General features: G+C 45.4%; 1 protein-coding gene across 2 annotated transcripts; it reads left to right on the top strand.

The window, feature by feature from the left end:
• The first annotated feature begins 2,183 nt into the window (after positions 1–2,183).
• On the top strand, positions 2,184–22,133 carry TMEM229B (transmembrane protein 229B). 2 transcript variants are annotated; one of them, XM_066594503.1, is made up of 2 exons: positions 2,184–2,238; positions 21,525–22,133. In XM_066594503.1, exon 2 carries the CDS (start codon positions 21,547–21,549, stop codon positions 22,024–22,026), a length of 480 nt encoding a protein of 159 aa, XP_066450600.1. In that variant the 5' UTR covers positions 2,184–2,238; positions 21,525–21,546; the 3' UTR covers positions 22,027–22,133. The 2 variants fall into 2 exon arrangements, with proteins under 2 accessions (XP_066450600.1, XP_066450599.1); XM_066594502.1 differs by lacking the exon at positions 2,184–2,238 and adding an exon at positions 5,180–5,239.
• Positions 22,134–23,131: the final 998 nt, after the last annotated feature.

Below are 23,131 nucleotides of genomic sequence, written 5' to 3'. Positions count from 1 at the left end.
ATGGTGTTTACATGGAAATTATTATGAAGTCGTGGTTACTTTAGAGATACCGGGAAAAAAATATGTTCACCATTTTGCATGGTTCTTACGTTACCCAGGAAACACCGCGTGGAGGCAACCATGCGACATTTCCTCAGTGTATAGGCAGATAGGAGAGAGATTTATCTCAGACTGTATGTGATAATGTCACCCCACAGAATGTGCCACCTCTCACACTCTCCTCATTTTTACCCTGAAAGGTAACGCCCCTTTTTATTCAAATTTCCTACCCAGGCTGAAGGTTGCAGCCCCTTGTTATACTTAAAGGCTTACTCCATCCCAGCAGTCCATGTCCACTTCCTTTTGTACTTTACAGCCTTTCAATACATACGACAGTCAGTTTTATTCCTGTCAGTATATACTCATATTTCTAAATGCATTTTGTTTTGCTGAGACACAATACCGGAATTTCCTTATCTGGATATGATTTCAAAATATTGTCTATTATTGGATACTTGACTTTTAAAAAAAACTGCCCCATTAATGAATAGTGATCAGTTGAGTTAAAGGGGTTTAAGGGTTATGTGGGACTTAAATATTGATGAATTATCCTTAGAATAGGTCATCAATATCAGGTCATGGAGTCCTCCCCTTGGGACTCCCACTGATCATCTTACTGAAGAGGGTGCGGTGCTCTGGTGAGTCTAAATCCAGGCAGCTACACTAATCAGCTGTTTGAAAGAACCATGACACTTGGGTGAGCACTTAGGGCTCTTCTTAAGCCTGTGACACCAAGTGCATTGGTGAAATGGCCTTTCTGCAGCTCAGTCCCATTCAATTGATCGGATTGGGCTGCAGTATCAGCCTGATGCAATTTACAGCATTGTGCTTGTTATACAATGAAGAGGTCAGAGCATTGTGGCCTCTTCAAAGAGATGATTGGTGGGGTTCCCAGGAGTCAGCTCCCCACCAAATTGATATCGATGACCTATCTTAAGGAGCGGGATGTATTGGTTGTTTCCTAAAAGGACAAATATAGACACAAAGTATTACTGCAGATAACACAAAATAGGAGAGACAGGGAAACTAACCCTAAACCCTAAGAAATGAGAAGACCACTCGTCCTGATAAGGGCAACCCTACATCAGGGACATAGGACAACCCTGACTTTCCCTACCTGATAACAGGGAATAATAACAAAGGTTAGTTAACAACGTAAACCCACCATTGTAGAGGGAAAATTCTGTAAACACCTCAGAAGAATACATAAATCATCAACAGACTTATCTTAACAGAAGTGCAGTTCAGAACCAGGAACCGCCAACTGGACCAGAAACACCTTCAGACAGACAGTATTACTGGCGTCCTCTGCGAGGAGGAGCCAGAATAGATATATACAAATTAAAGCTGACTGGCTGGCTGGGACACACACCTCCCAGTCAACCAATCAGTCTACAGACCAGCAGAGAAGTGTGTCTGTCAGCGGCCAGCACCAAAATGACAGGGAGCATGCTCCGGTGTGAGGATCACATGGGCCGATGCTGATGCCGTGATGTCATCCCAGTCCCAGTCCTCACTTATGGCCAGCGAGCAGTGACATTTCTATACTGAGTGGAAGTTTTGTACCGAGCATACACATATTTTTATTGATGAAAAGGAAATAAGGTACTGCTAGACTCTTTTTGACACCAATGTATGCTGCCCCGCAACAAAAGATCATGCATGCTGAATTCCCACATGCCCGATCTTTTTTTCCACCAACGCTTGTTGTTGGGTAGGAGTCAAGACACCCCTGTACCAACATTTCTTCTTTGAATAGTAATTTTGGGCTAACAGTTACTGTTTCTCAGATTTCAAGCCTTAAAATGATGTTGTAGGACAATCTGAATCTGCTAGTACAACACATAATAATATTACATTCGGTCAGTGTTTTGACTTTGGGCTACCGTCTTGATTAGAAGTTTCTTGGAAGACATCCAACAATTGCAGTCACTTTAACAGTGGGCATGGTGTAGATGTAGGGGTTCCTCAGGGAAGCAACATGTTTTCAGGGGTTCCCCCATAATAAATAATTGCATTGGGGGTTATCATGCCACCACATCAGGTAATGCCAATGATGCATGCAACATTATCTAGCACCATATGTCGTTGAAGGAGGATATAAATAGAGGAAGCTGAGCCCTGCCCGTTATCATGGTCTGCCACGTACTCTGTGCATGTCATGAGCTTTGGCGGGGCTTACCACTGGAACAGGGCCAGGTAAGTTCATTTGAAGAGTTACTACATAGCTAGTTCCGTAATATTGTATCTCCTGTAGCTCTGCCAGATTGTCTTCGTAACTGTCTGCACAGAACCTACCCCGGTAATTAGCATTTTTGGAAATGTCATTGTTATACCTGATATTGGAAAAATGAACAATCCTCCAGCATTGTTCAACTAAGCTGTTAGAGGCGTGTCTACCAACAAACTTGTTGACTGTTTCCAATGATAAGCAGCAGAAATGAGAATGTATCTATGATGTATAGTACAAGACTTTACTCAGAATTAGTACAAGATAAACTTACTGTGTAGACAGTGAAAAAACATAGGGTGTGAGAGAGTATAGTTCTGAAGATCGCAAAATTGTGAATTCACACAGTAACACAGGAGTAGTAAAATATAAAGTCACATATTTACACATATATGTAATATCAAGCTTCCTACCGTTAGAATTGACCATCAATGTTTCATAGGCAAGTGTTCAACTCCCAGCACCACGCTGATCAGCTGAATTAAAGCTTTAATTCCCCTTCATTATTTATCCAGACACAGTGCCATACATATGGTTGTGGCTGTATGTGGTACAGCAGCCTAGCCCCATTCAAGTGAAGGGTACTGAGTTGCGGTACCAGGGATAGACAAAACTGTATATACAGTGTTTGAGTGCCTTAGCCCCTTTATTGAGCTGATTTGCAGAGGTGCCAAGAGTCAGACCCCAGACACTGAAATTTAAATGTAATGATCCTGCATTAGGAACAGCTGGCACATGACCAGTAGCATGGTACCACACGATGGCCGCATCACTAACTGTTCACAGATAATGTGCTGACCTCTCTCCTGTACAGTAGAAGGCAACATTGGGCAGTCATGGGTAAATGTGGTGACTTCAGTGACTTTGACCAAGGGCAGATTGCTGGTGCCCAGAGGTGTGGGGCCAGTATTTCTGAAACAGTCACACTTATTGTCTAATCCTGAACCACAGTATCGAGAATTTACTAGTTGAACCATGGAGAGACATCGGACAGAAGATCGCACAATGGCAGGCCACATGTGGTTGATCCTAGAAGTAAGTGTTTGGTGGCACTTCTGATATCACAGCAACGACATACCACAGTGGATCAACTGACCCACTGTACCATGAGTCGATTGGGGTTCGACAACCTAAAACCAACAAGGGTGCCCCTAATGACCCTGCATCATTGCCAACAAAGCTTTGCATGGGCCTAGGAAAGACATCAATAGATCTTGGACACATGGCAAAAAATCATCTAGAATGACAAATCCCATTCTCCTGTTGGCCTGGTCCACATCTGGCATAAACAGCCTGAAGCTGAATCCCGTGGGTGTACCATTGAGGGTCAACAGGCCGGTGGTGGCAGTGTCATGGTCTGGGGTTTGTATTCCTGACATGGTCTAGGACAGCTGGTCATAATGCCACAATTCTTGAATGGTGAACGCTACAGGGACCTGTTAGCTGACCATCTGTACCCATATCTTCAAGAAGTCTTTCCCGACCTCAATGCCATCCTTCAACAGGATAATATTCTGTGTCATCAAGGTTGGATCACCAAAGAGTGGTAGAGTAACACGACCATAAATTCTCCACACTACCTTGGCCCCCAAACTCACTGGACACATAGAATCATAAAATGGTAGAGTTGGAAGGAACCTCCAAGGTCCAACCCCCTGCTTAGTGCAGGATTCACTAAATCATCCCAGACAGATATTTGTCCAGCCTTTGTTTGAACACTTCCATTGAAGGAGAACCCACCACCTCCTGTGGTAACCTGTTTCACTCATTGATCACCATCACTGTCAGAAAGTTTTTTCTAATATCTAATTTGTGTCTCCTCTAGAGATGAGCGAACGTACTCGTTTCGAGTACTTACGCGCCCGAGTACCGCCATTTTCGAGTACTTCAGTACTCGGGTGAAAAGATTCGGGGGGCGCCGGGGGGCGGGGAGAGGCGTGGCGGTGCGGGGGGTAGCAGCGGGGAACAGGGGGGAGCCATCTCTCTCTCCCTCTCCCCCCCACTCCCCACTGCTACCCCCCGTGCCGCCACGGCGCCCCCCGAATTTTTTCGCCCGAGTACAGAAGTACTCGGAAATCGCGGTATTCGGGCGAAAAAGGGGCGTGGCCGAGCACGTTCGCTCATCTCTAGTCTCCTCCCTTTCAGTTTCATCCCATTGCTTCTAGTCTTTCCTTGTGAAAATGAGAATAGGACTGATCCCTCTGCACTGTGACAGCCCTTCAGATATCTGTAGACAGCTATTAAGTCTCTCTCAGCCTTCTTTTTTGCAAGCTAAACATTCCCAGATCCTTTAACCGTTCCTCATAGGACATGATTTGCAGACCGCTCACCATCTTGGGAACTCTTCTCTGAACTTGTTCAAGTTTGTCTATTTCTTACTTAGTGTTAGCTGTCCCTCCTAGCTTTTAGAGACCATCCACATCTGGACTGGTAGTCTGCCGGGCTGGGGAGATTCCCGGTGGGCTGGTTAGTGATTTGGCATTGCTGGAGTAATATTTTCTGCTGTAGTATTTATTTGGTGCTACTAGGATGATAGTTAGTGCGGCACCGTGGTATTAGATGCAGCTAGGGGCTAGTAGTATATGCGATGCATGGTGACTGTTGTTTGGTTCTGCTGGGGATAATATCCAGCCTTCATGTCTGTTCTCAGTCTGCAGCACTGTAAAGTGAAGCTGAGTGATCGATAAGCAATGCTCTCGGGTCTATTAGTGCACTAAACACCAGCTCAGCTATTCCATCTTTTTTATTGCATGAAGTTATTAGTCACCTTTGTAAAAACAGCGAACATCAGACACATACGGTTCTGTCATCCTACATCCCTAAGTAGCTTTCACAATCCAGGATATTGATCAATGTTGTTTTAGTTGAGTATGCCGCCTAAGAAAATATTAACTAGATTAGGCTTTATCGGCTTCAAGTAGTCAAGTACCGAGCAGAGGCACGACAAGAAGGCATTCGGAAGAGGGTCAGGTGAGAACGACTTTATGCTATCAGTACATACAAAGCAGATACAGTATACAGAGCAGATCTGTACATTAACTTTGAGAATGGACATTTTTTCCCTAAAGCAAAGAAAATTGGCTTTCACCTCATTGGGGTTTTTTTTGTCTTCCTCTGGATCAGCATTGGGCATTGGGGGGTGGGGGTTAATAGGCTGAACCTGGTGGACGTATGTCTTTTTTCCATCTTGAAGGTACATACAATTTTTGAGCTGAGAAATTTGTCCGAAAGTCGGATGGAAAAAGCATCTATTTCTTTGAGTGGATTTATGCACATGGGCTTTTTTTATTTGGCGAATAGTCCAAGTAAAAGAAATTGTAGCATATCCTATTCTTGTCCAATTTTCGGATGAGAGTAGCACATGTCAATGGGCAGCACACTGATAGGATGTCCATGTGCCGGCCATCCGATCTGAGTTGCGCCCAAGGATCTCGGACGCAACTCTTTTAACACCTGTGTGCATGTACCCTTAGGCTACTTGCACATGGACAAATTTAAAAATGCTCTCAATATTCTCGACTGCTACTTAAAATGGGAGAGAGCATGGACATCCCATCAGTGTGCTGTCCGATATATGGGACCCCCACACATGTGCTATTTTCATCAGAAAATCAGATGAGAGAAGGACACACTGCTAGTTTTTTTACTCAGACTTTCCATCCATGTGCATGTGCCCCTACATACTATGACAGGACGTACATATGACATTAGTAGGGTTCAGATATTATGTACCAGGATTACCCAATGGAGTTTGATTATAGCTTGTCAAGGGAGAACTAAGAACATATCGTATTCATAGAGAGTCAAAATAGTTTGTATAGTTAAGTCCATACTAAATGACTATTTTGTGTTTCTTTCATATTATAAAGGGATTGTCTGCTTTGCAAACCAAATTTTCAAATACTCAATTAGTGAATTTTGGCAAATGTTTAATTATCAGACTTTTTTAGGTTTTCACCTTCCTTTTTATCATGGCCGGGAGCCATCACTTTTCTATTTTTCTGTTGGCATGAGAAAGATTGTTTTTTGTAGGTTGAGTTGCAATCTCAATGGTACATTTAATCTACCTTATAATGTATTGAAAAAAAATGTTGTGGGGTGAATTGTAAAAAAAAACATAATTGCGTCATTGTGAGTTTGTTATGATGGAGTTCATGGTGGAGTAAAAATGTCATTTGCTCTATTATACGGGACAGAATAATTACTACAATATCATGTTTATATGTTTTTGTTTGTTTCACTAGTTAAAAAAAAATTTAAATAAAAAGCAAAAAATAGACTTTTGATTTTGTCATCAATGGAATGAGGGCTTGTTTTTGCAAAGTGAGCTGTAGTTTTTACTTTATGACTTTTTCGTCACTTTTTATTTCATTTTTTGGGGGGGAGACAGGGAGATCAAAAAAATACAATTCTGTCATTGCGTATCTTTTTCTTATTTCTGAAGTGTTGCTCACTTTGCAAGATAAAGAATAAGATTTTTAAATACTTTCGGATTTTTCAGACATGACGCCATCAATTAGATTTATTTTTTTTATTTAGATTTTTATAGGAAAGATGGCAGAAGGATTTTTCTGAATCCATAAGATATTGTTTCACACCTGAATTACGTCTCAGTCCAGGGTTTCCATTTCTCAGCTCTGTTTTGGGGGGATGTAAAGCTGAAATATGGGTTGCTCACCTCCGCGTTTGGGATCCTGCTTTCCTGCTCCGTCCAGGGAGCAGGCCGAACAGTTTTGTCTCTGTACAGAACTGACCAGCGCCAGGTGGACCACATTGACTATAATGGGGTACGCCCGCTTTCTGTCCAGCTTTTAGACAGAAGAAAAAGTACTGCATGCATTGCTTTTGCTTCCGGAATTTTGAGCCGGATCTCTGACCAGAAGGTTCCAACGCAGATCTGAAAACGGACTTAATTGGTCTGTTGTTTTCCCATTGAATTTAATGGGTTTTCAAAAAATTCTAAATGCTTTCAGTTTGCTTCAGTTCTGTTTTGCCTTAGTTTGTTTTGACTGGAACAAAAACGCAGTTCCTGGATTTCAGCAGCTTATCTTTGACCCTTTAAACAAAAATCCATTGAGCAAAGAAGACAGACACTTTAAGTGACCCAGTACATAGCATTTGAAGAAATATACCCCAAAACACCTGTAGGCTAAAAAAAAAATTAGACAATATAGAGCCATTCCTGCAACAAATGTATTAAAAGGTGCAAGCTTGTGTGCGCCAGATGGTATAATTTACGGTGCACCCGTTTCTGCCATAATTATACCAAATCATGTCCCCTAAAGCTAGACGTCAACTCAGTGCACCAAAAATTGCAGCTTTTATATAGCAAAAAAATTATAAATATGCCGCACTGTATATGGCAGTTCAGGGTTTCAAAAAACATCCCATAACTAATATGTTACATTCTTGGCAAAACTCTGCATGGTTTCTGCACCAAACACAACTGGCAAAATTGACATGCTGCGGATGTAAATTCTCCACAGCAGGTCAATTTCTGCACCGATATTAAAAATCCCATTCAAACAATTGCAATTGTAAATGCTGCAAAGAAGATCTGTAGCAAATCCGCCCTGTGTGGTCATTCCTATTCTCGGTGGATGCAGGAAACTGAGCGATTTATTGGCCCATGTAAAACAGCCCTTAGTTCTAGCCTAATCTAATTCTCATTCACAGGCACAGCTTAAATGTTCTGAACTGTCAATGGTATAATATCACCTTCTTTACAATCCACGTACTACTTCAATTAAATCTTTATTCATGTAATGTAATAGGTTCTTGTTCACTTCTCAGTTATATTCTCCTAGGACCCCATAACACCCCCTATCATTGTAACTTGCTGGTATCACAGTAAGAAGCAGACAGGTTATCCATCTACTCAGGTAATCCATCATTCAGAGATCATGAAGAAGCCCTTTGTGCATTTATAATCATAGGCCCACTAATTGAAAAAGTCAAGTTTCGTTCCTTGCTTAAATGTTTATGTGTGACTATCAGACATAGTTAGTCATAAATGTATTGTGCCAGGAAATCAAGTTTGTGCAACAATGTCTTCACTAAACCAAGACAGGAACTTGATGAAACAATTCCGCACACACTGTAGGTCTAGACAGATAAATGATTAATATATTCCAATGGAACAAGATCTGGTACCTGGGAAGATTTCTTCAAATTAGGGCAATTATAAGACGTCTTTAAGAGAATGTCCACTATTTCAGGGGAATAGTTAAAGGCACGTGAGCACTGGTGCAAAAGTTCACCTTGCCCATGTTTCTCACCCCCTGAAATGATTACACTGGTCAACAAATCAAAAACAAATTTCTGTATCTGGTTTGAAAACAGGTTGGTTTAACTACTTTTGGGGTGCTGAATTCAGTGGAAGAATCAGATTCTATCTATCAAGTCACATTTCTGAGATACATAGCACTATTACATATACAATAATGCAGTATTACCAAATATTGTCTGAATGAAGAGAAGTGCTTCATGCAGATTGCAACAAACACTAAGCAGTACACATGGGCTCATGTCGGTAACCTTCCTGCTCAACCACATTGTTCTGTCATCTATTGACCATTTTTAGAACTTCATCCACTGTGTGTTACATTCAAATAAGGAGTTTAGCTTAGTCACAGATTTAATTAATTTTATACAAATAATTTACCAGAAAATGAGCACAAACACAAAAACCTTTTTAAACAAAATTGAAAAAATATAAATTATATAAAAACTAGAGATGAGCGAACGTACTCGTCCGAGCTTGATATTCGTGCGAATATTAGGGTGTTCGGGATGCTCGTTACTCGTAACGAACACCACGCGGTGTTCTGGTTACTTTCAGTTTCCTCTCTGAGACGTTAGCGCGCTTTTCTGGCCAATTGAAAGACAGGGAAGGCATTACAACTTCCCCCTGTGACGTTCAAGCCCTATACCACCCCCCTGCTGTGAGTGGCTGGGGCGATCAGATGTCACCCGAGTATAAAAATCGGCCCCTCCCGCGGCTCGGCTCAGATGCCTTGTGAGTTAGCTGAGGGACAGTGGTATCGTGCTGGAGCTGCTGTAGGGAGAGCGTTAGGAGTGAGTGTAGGCTTCAAGAACCCCAACGGTCCTTCTCAGGGCCACATCTAATAGTGTGCAGTACTGTGTTAGCACTGTATTTTTTTTTTTTTTTCAAAATTGGATCTGCAGAGCATTGCGCCCTGCAATAGGGACAGAAGTGGTGGTTAGGCAGGGAGAGTGTTAGCAGTGAGTGTAGGTTTCAAGAACCCCAACGGTCCTTTCTAGGGCCACATCTATCCGTGTGCAGTACTGTCCAGGCTGCTGTTAGCAGTGTTGCATATTTTTTTTTTCTTCTCAAAACCGGCTGTGCAGACCATTGCACCCGGCATTAATACTACAGGGATAGAATTGTGTAGGCAGGGCCAGAAGACATACATTATTCATTGAATAGACGCAGTGTGGCTTGTCCTTTGAAAAACAAGGGAAAAAATTCTATTTCGCCTGCCTCTGACAGTCCTCAGGGCTCTGGGTACGTGTGTGCTGCGTGCAGAACGTTAAAAAAAATCAGACGCAGCCAGCTATGTTTTACTGCAGGCTTGCGCCAATTTTTTTCCTGCATGGGAAATCCCTGATCTGCTGGAGCCAATAACTTTGCATCACTGCAGTTCTCTGACACATTTGCAGGGCCACAACACAGTTATTAAACTTAGTAGTATTCATTGAATACACGCAGTGTGGCTTGTCCTTTGAAAAACAAGGGAAAAAATTCTATTTTGGCTGCAGGCTTGCGCCAATTTCTTTCCTGCATGGGAAATCCCTGATCTGCTGGAGCGAATAACTTTGCATCACTGCAGTTCTGTGACACATTTGCAGGGCCACAACACAGTTATTAAACTTAGTAGTATTCATTGAATAGACGCAGTGTGGCTTGTCCTTTGAAAAACAAGGGAAAAAATTCTATTTCGCCTGCCTCTGACAGTCCTCAGGGCTCTGGGTACGTGTGTGCTGCGTGCAGAACGTTAAAAAAAATCAGATGCAGCCAGCTATGTTTTACTGCAGGCTTGCGCCAATTTTTTTCCTGCATGGGAAATCCCTGATCTGCTGTAGCGAATAACTTTGCATCACTGCAGTTCTCTGACACATTTGCAGGGCCACAACACAGTTATTAAACTTAGTAGTATTCATTGAATACACGCAGTGTGGCTTGTCCTTTGAAAAACAAGGGAAAAAATTCTATTTTGGCTGCAGGCTTGCGCCAATTTCTTTCCTGCATGGGAAATCCCTGATCTGCTGGAGCCAATTACTTTGCATCACTGCAGTTCTCTGACACATTTGCAGGGCCACAACACAGTTATTAAACTTAGTAGTATTCATTGAATACACGCAGTGTGGCTTGTCCTTTGAAAAACAAGGGAAAAAATTCTATTTTGGCTGCAGGCTTGCGCCAATTTCTTTCCTGGCTTGGAAATCACTGGTAATACAGCATGCTGAGGGGTAGGGGTAGGCCTAGAGGACGTAGATGCGGCCGAGGACGCGTAGGCCCAAGTGAGGGTGTGATCCAGGTGTGTCGCAGCCGACTGCTGCGCGATTAGGAGAGAGGCACGTTTCTGGCGTCCCCACATTCATCGCACAATTAATGGGTCCACGCGGGAGACCTTTATTAGAAAATGAGCAGTGTGAGCAGGTCCTGTCGTGGATGGCAGAAAGTGCTTCGAGCAAGCTATCATCCACCCAGAGTTCTGCGCCGTCCAGTGCTGCAAATCCGAATCCTCTGTCTGCTGCTCCTCCTTCCTCCCAGCCTTCTCACTCCACTACAATGACACATGCTCAGGAGCGGGAAGACTCCCAGGAACTGTTCTCGGGCCCCTGCTCAGATTGGGCAGCAGTGGTTCCTCTCCCACCAGAGGAGTTTATCGTCACTGATGCACAACCATTGGAAAGTTCCCGGGGTCCGGGGGATGAGGCTGGGGAATTCCGGCAACTGTCTCAAGACCTTTCAGTGGGTGAGGAGGACGATGACGATGAGACACAGTTGTCTTGCAGTGAGGTAGTAGTAAGGGCAGTAAGTCCGAGGGAGGAGCGCACAGAGGATTCGGAGGAAGAGCAGCAGGACGATGAGGTAACTGACCCCACCTGGTGTGCAACGCCTACTCAGGACAGGTCTTCAGAGGGGCAGGCAAGGGCAGCAGCAGGGCAGGTTGCAAGAGGCAGTGCGGTGGCCAGGGGTGGAGGCAGGGCCAGACCGAATAATCCACCAACTGTTTCCCAAAGCGCACCCTCGCGCCATGCCACCCTGCAGAGGCCGAGGTGCTCTAAGGTCTGGCAGTTTTTCACAGAGACGCCTGACGACCGACGAACAGTGGTGTGCAACCTTTGTCGCGCCAAGATCAGCCGGGGAGCCACCACCAACAGCCTCACCACCACCAGCATGCGCAGACATATGATGGCCAAGCACCCCACAAGGTGGGACGAAGGCCGTTCACCGCCTCCGGTTTGCACCGCTGCCTCTCCCCCTGTGCCCCAACCTGCCACTGAGATCCAACCCCCCTCTCAGGACACAGGCACTACCGTCTCCTGGCCTGCACCCACACCCTCACCTCCGCTGTCCTCGGCCCCATCCACCAATGTCTCGCACCGCACAGTCCAGCCGTCGCTAGCGCAAGTGTTGGAGCGCAAGCGCAAGTACGCCGCCACGCACCCGCACGCTCAATCGTTAACCGTCCACATAGCCAAATTTATCAGCCTTGAGATGCTGCCGTATAGGGTTGTGGAAACGGAGGCTTTCAAAGCTATGATGGCGGCGGCGGCCCCGCGCTACTCAGTTCCCAGTCGCTACTACTTTTCCCGATGTGCTGTCCCAGCCCTGCACGACCACGTCTCCCGCAACATTGTACGCGCCCTCACCAATGCGGTTAGTGGCAAGGTCCACTTAACTACGGACACGTGGGCAAGCACAGGCGGGCAGGGCCACTACATCTCCCTGACGGCACATTGGGTGAATTTAGTGGAGGCTGGGACAGAGTCAGAGCCTGGGACTGCTCACGTCCTACCCACCCCCAGAATTGCGGGCCCCAGCTCGGTGGTGGTATCTGCGGCGGTGTATGCTTCCTCCACTAAAGCACCCTCCTCCTCCTCCTCCTCTGTCTCGCAATCTAGATGTGTCAGCAGCAGCAGGACGTCGCCAGCAGTCGGTGTCGCGCGGCGTGGCAGCACAGCGGTGGGCAAGCGTCAGCAGGCCGTGCTGAAACTACTCAGTTTAGGAGATAGGAGGCACACGGCCCACGAACTGCTGCAGGGTCTGACAGAGCAGACCGACCGTTGCCTTGCGCCGCTGAGCCTCCAACCGGGCATGGTCGTGTGTGACAACGGCCGTAACCTGGTGGCGGCTCTGCAGCTCGGCAGCCTCACGCACGTGCCATGCCTGGCCCACGTCTTCAATTTGGTGGTTCAGCGCTTTCTGAAAAGCTACCCACGCTTGTCAGACCTGCTCGTAAAGGTGCGCCGGCTCTGCGCACATTTCCGCAAGTCCCACACGGACGCTGCCACCCTGCGCTCCCTGCAACATCGGTTTAATCTGCCAGTGCACCGACTGCTGTGCGACGTACCCACACGGTGGAACTCTACGCTCCACATGTTGGCTAGGCTCTATGAGCAGCGTAGAGCTATAGTGGAATACCAACTCCAACATGGGCGGCGCAGTGGGAGTCAGCCTCCTCAATTCTTTTCAGAAGAGTGGGCCTGGTTGGCAGACATCTGCCAGGTCCTTCGAAACTTTGAGCAGTCTACCCAGGTGGTGAGCAGCGATGCTGCAATCAGTAGCGTCACCATTCCTCTGCTATGCATCTTGAGAAGTTCCCTGCAAACCATAAAGGCAGCCGCTTTGCGCTCGGAAACAGAGCCGGGGGAAGACAGTATGTCGCTGGATAGTCAGAGCACCCTCCTGTCTATATCTCAGCGCATTCAGGAGGAGGAGGAGCATGAGGAGGATGAGGAGGAGGGGGAAGAGACAGCTTGGCCCACTGCTGACGGTACCCATGCTGCTTGCCTGTCATCATTTCAGCGTGTATGGCCTGAGGAGGAGGAGGAGGAGGAGGAGGATCCTGAAAGTGATCTTCCTAGTGTGGACAGCCATGTGTTGCGTACAGGTACCCTGGCACACATGGCTGACTTCATGTTAGGATGCCTTTCTCGTGACCCTCGCGTTACACGCATTCTGGCCACTACGGATTACTGGGTGTACACACTGCTCGACCCACGCTATAAGGAGAACCTTCCCACTCTCATTCCCGAAGAGGAAAGGGGTTCGAGAGTGTTGCTATACCACAGGACCCTGGCGGACAAGCTGATGGTAAAATTCCCATCCGACTAGTGGCAGAAGGCGCAGTTCCGAGGGCCAGGTAGCAGGGGAGGTGCGGAGATCGAGCAGCATGTACAGCCCAGGCAGTGCAACAGTCTTTAAGGGCCTGGACAGCTTTATGGCTCCCCAGCAAGACTGTGTCACCGCTCCCCAGTCAAGGCTGAGTCGGCGGGAGCACTGTAAAAGGATGGTGAGGGAGTACGTAGCCGATCGCACGACCGTCCTCCGTGACGCCTCTGCCACCTACAACTACTGGGTGTCGAAGCTGGACACGTGGCCTGAACTAGCGCTGTATGCCCTGGAGGTGCTTGCTTGTCCTGCGGCTAGCGTCTTGTCGGAAAGGGTGTTTAGTGCGGCTGGGGGAATCATCACAGATAAGCGTACCCGCCTGTCAACCGACAGTGCCGACAGGCTAACACTCATCAAGATGAACAAAGCCTGGATTTCCCCAGACTTCTCTTCTCCACCAGCGGACAGCAGCGATACGTAAGCAATACGTAGGCTGCACCCGCGGATGGAAGCTACGTTCTCTCTCACCATCCAAAACGGGGACATTTCTGCTTCATCAATCTGTGTCTAATATTCCTCCTCCTCCTCCTGCTCCTCCTCCTGAAACCTCACGTAATCACGCTGAACGGGCAATTTTTCTTAGGGCCACAAGGCTCACTCATCTAATTTTTCTAAACAATTTTTATATATTTCAATGCTCTTAAAAGCGTTGAAACTTTAACTTGAACCAATTTTTAGTTAAACTGGGCTGCCTCCAGGCCTAGTTACCACTTAACCCACATTAACCAAAGCGATTAATGGGTTTCACCTGCCATCTTGGTTGGGCATGGCCAATTTTTACTGAGGTACATTAGTACTGTTGGTACTCCAATGTTTTGGGGCCCTCACCTACAGTGTAATCATAGCAATTTGTATGTTCTTCGCCTGCACTCATGGTACAGAAGTGTGTGTGTGGTTGGCCTACACTTTAGCTACATAAATGTAACTTGGGCCTTGGCTATACTGCAGCTACTGAAATGGAACTAAGACTATGCTCCTCCTATACTGCTGCTTCGGAATTGTTCCTGGGGCCTGTGTAGGCTGCTACTATTACTGAAATGGATGAAGACTGCGCTCCCACTATACTGCTGCTTCGGAATTGTTACTGGGGCCTGTGTAGGCTGCTACTATTACTGAAATGGAACTAAGACTGTGCTCCCCCTATAATGCTGCTAGTGATATGTTAGTGGGGCCTGTCGCTAATGCTACGGCTGAAATGTTACTAATTCTGGGCTCTGCCTATACCGCTGCTAATGGTATGTCTCTGGGGTGTGGAAACAGAGGCTTCCCAAAGACATGATGGCGGCGAGGCCATTTCCCACCAACGCTGTTACTGTTAAGGTGCATATAACTACGGACACGTGGAGAGGACACGTAGTGCCTCAAAAACATCCCCCGCCACAGCCCACTTAATCCTGGCCACATTCCGAAAACCAACAAAATAAAACCGCGCTACTAGGTCCGCAGTCACCAACACATTACCACCAACGCGGTTACTGTTAAGGTACATATTACCAGTCTGACTGGGGCATGCAGTGTGGGCCGAAGCCCACCTGCATTAAGCACGACATTACTACCTCAGCTGTGTTGGGCAATGCAATGGGATATTTCTATGTACCGCCGGTGGCTTCCTGGCACCCACCCATGCTGTGGGTCCACAGGGAATTATAAATGCATCTGTTTCCACTTGTAAAGAACCCCAGTCTGACTGGGGCATGCAGTGTGGGCCGAAGCCCACCTGCATTAAGCACGACATTACTACCTCAGCTGTGTTGGGCAATGCAATGGGATATTTTTGTGTATCGCCGGTGGGTTCCAGGGAGCCACCCATGCTGTAGGTGCACACGGAGTTTAACCTACATGTGTCCACTTGTAAAGAACCCCAGTCTGACTGGGGCATGCAGTGTGGGCCGAAGCCCACCTGCCTTAAGCACGACATTACTACCTCAGCTGTGTTGGGCAATGCAATGGGATATTTTTGTGTATCGCCGGTGGGTTCCAGGGAGCCACCCATGCTGTCGGTCGACAGGGACTTCACAATAGGGAGTTGTACTTGCCTGTGTCTATGAATTAAAAAGCCCGGTCTGACTGGGGCATGCAGAGACACCTTGACAGAATGAATAGTGTGTGGCACATAGGTTCCCCATTGCTATGCCCACGTGTGCAGCTCCTGATGGCGGTGGCACAGGATTCTATTTCTCATTGCTTCTGTACAGCATTGTGGGCTATCGCCCCGCCCCTTTTAAAGAGGGTCACTGCCTAGCCGTGCCAACCCTCTGCAGTGTGTGCCTGCGGTTCCTCGTCATGGCAGACGCACTTCTAAATAGACATGAGGGTGGTGTGGCATGAGGGCAGCTGAAGGCTGCGCAGGGACACTTTGGTGTGCGCTGTGGGGGGGGAGGGGGGGCGGTTGGGCAGCATGTAACCCAGGAGAAGTGGCAGTGGAGTGTCATGCAGGCAGTGATTGTGCTTTGTTGGAGGTAGTGTGGTGCTTAGCAAAGGTATGCCATGCTAATGAGGGCTTTTCAGAAGTAAACGTTTTTGGGAGGGGGGGGGCCCACACTTGCCGCTATTGTGGCTTAATAGTGGGACCTGTGAACTTGAGATGCAGCCCAACATGTAGCCCCTCGCCTGCCCTATCCGTTGCTGTGTCGTTCCCATCACTTTCTTGAATTGCCCAGATTTTCACACAAGGAAACCTTAGCGAGCATCGGCGAAATACAAAAATGCTCGGGTCGCCCATTGACTTCAATGGGGTTCGTTACTCGAAACGAACCCTCGAGCATCGCGAAAAGTTCGTCCCGAGTAACGAGCACCCGAGCATTTTGGTGCTCGCTCATCTCTAATAAAAACCTTACATGATACATCATTTCTAAAGGTAAATTCAGATTCTACACCCCCAAATCTATAGGGATTGATATATCGCTCACCAGATGCAAAAATGCTGTTGAACAGTGTTATTATCTACTTTCCTGATGGTGTAGGGCAGTGAAGGGATTATTGTTTGTATCGCTGGTGGCCTATGGCAGAAAATATGTTAGTGTTTGAATTTCTGGTGATTTAAGGCACTGAAAGGATTATGATTAATATTGTTGGTGGTTTATGGTGGTAGAGGGGTTAATGTTAAAACCCCCGTTGGTTTAGGGCAATAAACAGGTTAATGTTAGAATTCCTGATAGTCTAAGGCAGTAAAGGGATTAGTGTCAGATTTGTTTGTGGCCTAGAGCAGTGGAAGGGTTAATGTCAATATATTTGGTGGTCTAGAGCAGTGAGTGGGTTAATATCAGTGTACTGGTTGGTCTAGGACAGTGAGGTGGCTAATGTAAGGATCCTTGTTGGTCAAAGGCAGTGTAGAGGTAAATGTCAGTAAACCTGGTGGTCTTGAACAGTGAGGAGAAATATATGTCACCATTACACACTAAATGGGAAACCAGTGGGTAACATGGACATGAAGAAAGGCCTTGGGGATTTTAGTTAACTGTAAACTTAACTGAAACAACCAGTGTCAGGCAGCTGCTGCCAAAGCAAATAGGATCATGGGGTGCACCAAATGAGGTCTAGGGGCACATGACGAGAACATTGTTCTTCCTCTTTACAAGTCACTAGTCAGACCACACATAGAATATTGTGTAGAGTTTTGGGCACCGGTACACAAGAATGACATATCAAAGCTTGAGCAGGTACAAAGGCAGGCAACTCAAGTAATAAATGGAATGGGCGGACTACAATACCCAGAGAGGTTATCAAAATTGGGATTATTTGGTTCAGAAAACACATGGCTGATGGGCGCCCTAATAACTATGTATAAATATATCAGGGGACAATACAGAGATCTCTCATCATCTGTTTATACCCAGGACTGTAATAGTAACAAGGAGGTGCCCTCTACGTCTAGAGGTAAGAAGATTTCTACACCAACATAGAAGGGGGTTCTTTACTGTAAAAGCAGTGAGACTATGTGTTGCAGGTGGTGGTATTATGAAGCAGATTCAGAACACAAGGCAGCAGTAGGGGTTACAAAATATACAATGCTTATTTATAAACAAAGGAACAAAATGTGAGAACTGTTATAATGGCAAGAAAGTGATTACACTGTTAGGGTGAATGCAGAGAATTCTTGCAGCAGGATGCGACCCGTGCCCCAGCAGTGAGCCGCGGCTCACCTCCTCCAGCGTCTTCTCTCTGCTCTGCGATGTGCCAGTCAGCGCACAGCCGCACATGTGCAGAGCAGAGTTAGTGCATCAGCGGTAATGTTTCTGTGCAGGCCTCTGTGAGGCTCGCACAGAAATAGGACATGCCGCGATTTGTTTACCGCACGAGGTCAAATTGGATTGCATAAACCAATGCAATCCTATGGCAGCATGCACGAGCGGAAATTCTGCGGGCAATGTCGACGCAGAATTTCTGCCCGCATGCATTCACCCTTACCATGGAATAACTTGATGCTAGCTATGGCTAATAGATTACTAGGATTACAAATACTTTGTGCTCAATTCAGTATGACTGCAATACAACAAGAACAATATCAATGCACTCAGTGACAATTAAGTCCCATCCACAGAAATACGGTGCCACACAGTACTGCGCCAGTCCCCTTTAAGGGTTAACAGTTAACTCTCATCGATATGGTTTTCTGGACATACAGGGTACTGATCCTTTAAGGTCTCCTGCCCACTTGCGTTTTTTTAACGCTGCGATTTTGCTGCTTTTTTTTTTCATGCGATTGTCAATGGGACTTTCTAATGTTAAAAACGCATCGCAAGTTTGTGCTTTGCGATTTTGTGCGATGCGTTTTTAACATTAGAAAGTCCCATTGACAATAGCGTTAAAAAAAAATGCAGCAATATTGCAGAGTTTAAAAATCGCAAGTGGGTAAGAGCCCTTATAGTTGTTTCTAGATTTACCAGCTTGTTCACTGCCCACAATAACACTCTACTCAATCAGAGATGGTAGTGCTAATACACACAGTTTGCTCAAAAGCACAATTTCTTCAATGCTGCTTGTTGAGTCTACAACAGGTATGTTGTTTACCTAACAGCATCCCTAACTGTGAGTACACCTAATATGGTAATTGAGGCCAGCCTCACTTACAGTTGTGTTGCCAGTAATCATCACTTCCACTGATCCAGGCTACCTTAGGTGCAACTCCACCATTTTATCTTGTTTGCTCCTGACTGCATTCCAGATGCCTCATTCGATTGGGGTAATAGCACAGTCTCTCTCTGGTGGCTTCATGCAGCAGGCAGTCTCGGCCTCTTCAGTCTCTCTGTTCCCACTGCTTCTCCTCTACAGCTCTCTGGCAGCACTTCTAGCTCAACATATCACACCCTGCTCTCTGCCTGTAGGTAAGAAATTGCACTTTTATCGGGCAGTCTGAACCAATTGACCAACATCCATTGAGCTTACTCAGTTCTATCATGCCAAAATCTGATGCAAATTTTGGTGCATGCCATAATTTTGGAGTAATTTTTAGCTCATCCTTCAGTCCATCACTATGGCAACATTCTTAACCCTTTAATGGATTCCCTTACATATGTAAGTCTCTGGCTGAGGACCTGGTGATGGAGAACTCACTAAAAAAGTTCAAAAGGGGCCTGGACACCTTACTTGAGTGTAACAATATTACATGTTATAGTCACTAATAACTCCAGACAGATTGGTGATCCGATTGCCAGATTCAGGAGTTGGGATGGGATTTTTTCCCTATTATGAGTAAAATTGACTTCTACCTCATTAGGTGTTTTTGCCTTCCTCTGGATCAACACAGCAGGATAATAGGCTGAAGTGGATAGACATATGTCTTTCCAGCTATACCGACTGTTACTATGCTAGTATGGTAGTCTCAGTTACTGCTATCTAGAAGAACACATATGGCAATGACCTGAGGTAGAAGTTTCCCTGTCAGGGGCACCAAATATGCAATAAGGGGACCTTTGGTAAGAGTAAATGCCATTTCACAGCTCTATACTGTTGTCATTCTCTAGCTGAGACCAATAAAGATCAGTGGTGCTTTACAGTTACCAGTCTGCTGTTGCTTCTGTTATCTTTATTACCCTTCTCACTTTCTCAGTTGTTGTGATACAACTTCCATGTACAGTGTCCCCATTATTTGAGCTCTAGTAAAACATTAATTTGACTTTTGACCTGTGATGGTATCACTTACTATTGTGCATGGCAGTGACACATCCCATCCTGTTTTATCGAGATCGGGTTCAATGTCTACAAATCAATAGGTAACATTATGTCAAAATGTTGCCAATTCCTGAATTGTTCTGTGAGATTTAAAGAAAAATAAACACTGTCTGTTCATGTACATTAGTGTCGGAACTCTAGGATCCCCCTCCTGTGGACGGCTGACCACGCGCACTGACCCACCCTCATCTTCTTATTCCGAGGGAAGAATACTTGGGCATCAGTGCATTCAATGTATTCAATGTATTGGTCCTCTCCTTCCGGTTGTTTGGACTACCTATTGACATCCATGATAATTAAGGATCAAACAGATTCTCAAAGTGATCTATGTGGCCTGCTTCTGAGGGTGCGGGGGATTTGGCACGGGGTGAAGTAGAGGGGGAATGCTCATGGCCAACTGGTGCAGAATGACTGCTGTGTGCCTGAGAATGGGAGGAAGAGGAGGTGGTGGTACTTGAGGTATACTGTGCCATCCACTCTGTGACCTGTTCTGCTTGCTGTGGATGTAATGCATGGGCAGAAGCACTTCTAAGGAATGGCAGTGGGCTTACCTTGCCTCGTGCAGAATGTGGAGCTTTGGCTTCAGTGGTAGTTTCTTGAAGTGCTAACATGGCCCATCCTCTACTGCCTCTACCACCACCAACATGTCCCCTACTCCTTGCTTTCTTCATGTTTCCTTTTATTTAATTAGTTTTGCATATTTTTTGTTTATTTTAATAGTGTAGTTTTATGTAACTAATCAGCTAACTTTGTAGTTGGCAGAAAACCACTGCGAGCTGCGTAAGACCTGGAAATAATTAGTGTGGCCAGGTTAGCAACTTTGAATGATGTCTGAGGCCCCAGACACACACTGTGTGTATTTGCTGTTTCCCTGTTTGGATTTATCTTTGTTTTATGTTAACAAAAAAATGCTGACTACTAAATAAGCCACAATCCTTGGGAGGCACGATATGCGAGAATGGAAGGCCACCTAGCATAGCTTGTATATTTGTGAGCTGTCCCTCTTTAGCACAGTGTAATTAAATTCTCCAAACCCGACTGCTAGCTGCGTAAGGTCTGAAAATAGTTTTTAGTGTCCAGACTGGCGACTTTGAACAATGGCTAAGATCACAAACAGAGAACTGCTATATTCCTCATGCCAAAGAGTATTTTGTCTGTCTGCTTTGCTGCTCTATATGTTGAAAGCAGAAGAAATATCCCTTCTCCCAATGTACAGACCACATTTCATAGAGGCATATAAACATAATGCAGCAACTTTCTCTGCTACCTCCCATAGGAACCTGTTTAAGTTTTCTATTGGTTTCCTCTATATATCCTCTGTAGGATATCTGTCACTATTAACAATAGACCTCGTGTTATAAAGACATATATATGTGATGCGGCTTCTCCGTCCTGGGCTCAACTGTAAAATAGCTGCAGGTTATACTCTGCCCATGTTATATATGTGATGCAGGTGTCCAATGAAACTGCAGCCCATATGCAAGATGGAGAACACATTTAGTGACATCAGCAAGATGCCCTGGCTGCAGCAGGCCTTATGGGCGGTTCAATCTGGCAAAAATGTTGTGCATCCCATAGTTGAAAGTACGCCTAGGACATGCTTTGTATTTTCTGTCTGGTCCGGCTCTCTAATATTTAGACAATTTTCTTTTTTTTTAGGTTCTGATTTTGCATTGAAGCAATGATTGTTAAGAAACAGAAATCCGGATGTCTCAGTGGCCTCTGCCGTTGGTACATTTATGCAATTCATGGACTTTTATGTGAAATTTTGTTTACAGCGACCTGGGATTACGTCACCACCTCCTGCTGGAAATTGAGAGGTGTGAGTAGCATCTGGGCGATTTTTATATATGGGACGGCAATATTCATCATGGAGAAAATGTATCTCTATCTGGAGGAGAAATATCACCTTCTTTACAGATGCCTCGTATATACACTCTGGATATTCATCTGGGAGTTCTTCACTGGTTTTCTACTAACAACATTTAATTCCTGCCCCTGGGACTACTCTCATTTCAGTGGAAACCTCATGGGGCTCATAACCTTGGAGTACGTGGTGCCTTGGTATTTTGGCTGTATGATAGCTGAACAATTTGTGATCAAAAATACACTTAGACTAAAATTCATCCCGGAAGGCCAGAAAAGGTGCAAAGAACAATAACACTTACAATGAGGAGATCCTGGTCCTCATTCACTTGAATGGATCTGTGTTGCACTTCAATGAATAGCAATTGGCCAGAAATGCTGTTCTGTAGGAGAATTGCTAAAGAGAGCTTTTTACCTTCGTTATGGGTTGGTGTGAATCCCAGGAGTCAGCCCCCCAGTGATTACAATGTCATGGCATTTCCTAGCTATATGCTAGAACATTATATTAAAGGATATGGAAACATTTGTGTATGGAGCAACAATACACACATATTTTAATAAGTCTCTGCATAAACAATGATGCACGTACCTGTTTTTTTTTTGCATTCAATTTTCCTTCTGATGCATTTAGAAAGCATCATACTTGGTTTGCAGGCTTTCATACATTCAAGTTTCTGGCTAAGGGCATTTCCAGCACTGATTAGCTGGTCACGCATGAATGTGCACAAGCTCAGCTTCCTCTCCTCTCTCCTCTTTCAAAGGCTGTGCAGAATGACCACTCCCACTCAATACTACACAGCTATCTATCATCCTCTCTGAGTAGCTGCTGGTCCCATTACCCAGATTTAATTACAGCCCTTTGTAATAGTAGCTTTCTCTGTTCTCCTGATCTCTTCCCCAATACAGACCACTGTAATAGCTCAGTGGAAAGGCAATGAGTGCACATTCATAACAGGGGTGCAGGCTAGGGAAGGAGCTGTCAGTTTACTCTGATTGACAGAATTTGCTAAGTTTTCAGTCCTCCAGTCTGCAGTGCCTTGGAAAACAATACAAGAATATAAATCAATCATAAATTTGTAATGAAAACCATTTACAAACAGTTTTCATTTCCAAAAACACATTGATTAAAAAAAAAGAGTGCAAAGGTGTACATAGCCATTAAAAGGAATACCCCTTTAAGGACAAAATTTGCAAAAGAGTTAAAACAAAGGGGCATTCCCATCTTGAACATCTATAACATATCCACGGGAAAAATGCAGGTCCCACCTCTCTAACCTTCACCTATTGCCAGAATGAAGGTTCCCCCAATCCTGTCCTAGCTCACGGCTGTGGCCATTATCATCTGGGAGTATGGAAGGAGCTGAATTGGTGGTTCTACGCAGTTTCCTTAACTCTAATTC

This window comes from Eleutherodactylus coqui, chromosome 3 (genome assembly GCF_035609145.1).
Source record: "Eleutherodactylus coqui strain aEleCoq1 chromosome 3, aEleCoq1.hap1, whole genome shotgun sequence".
In the NCBI taxonomy this organism is placed as follows: domain Eukaryota; kingdom Metazoa; phylum Chordata; class Amphibia; order Anura; family Eleutherodactylidae; genus Eleutherodactylus; species Eleutherodactylus coqui.
The sequence above is the reverse complement of the archived record's forward strand: the minus strand, read 5'-3'. Positions and strand labels throughout refer to the sequence as shown.

Excerpts from the sequence above, each read along its gene's own strand:
- TMEM229B (XM_066594503.1), top strand. The coding sequence starts at position 21,547 with ATGATTGTTAAGAAACAGAAATCCGGATGTCTCAGTGGCCTCTGCCGT.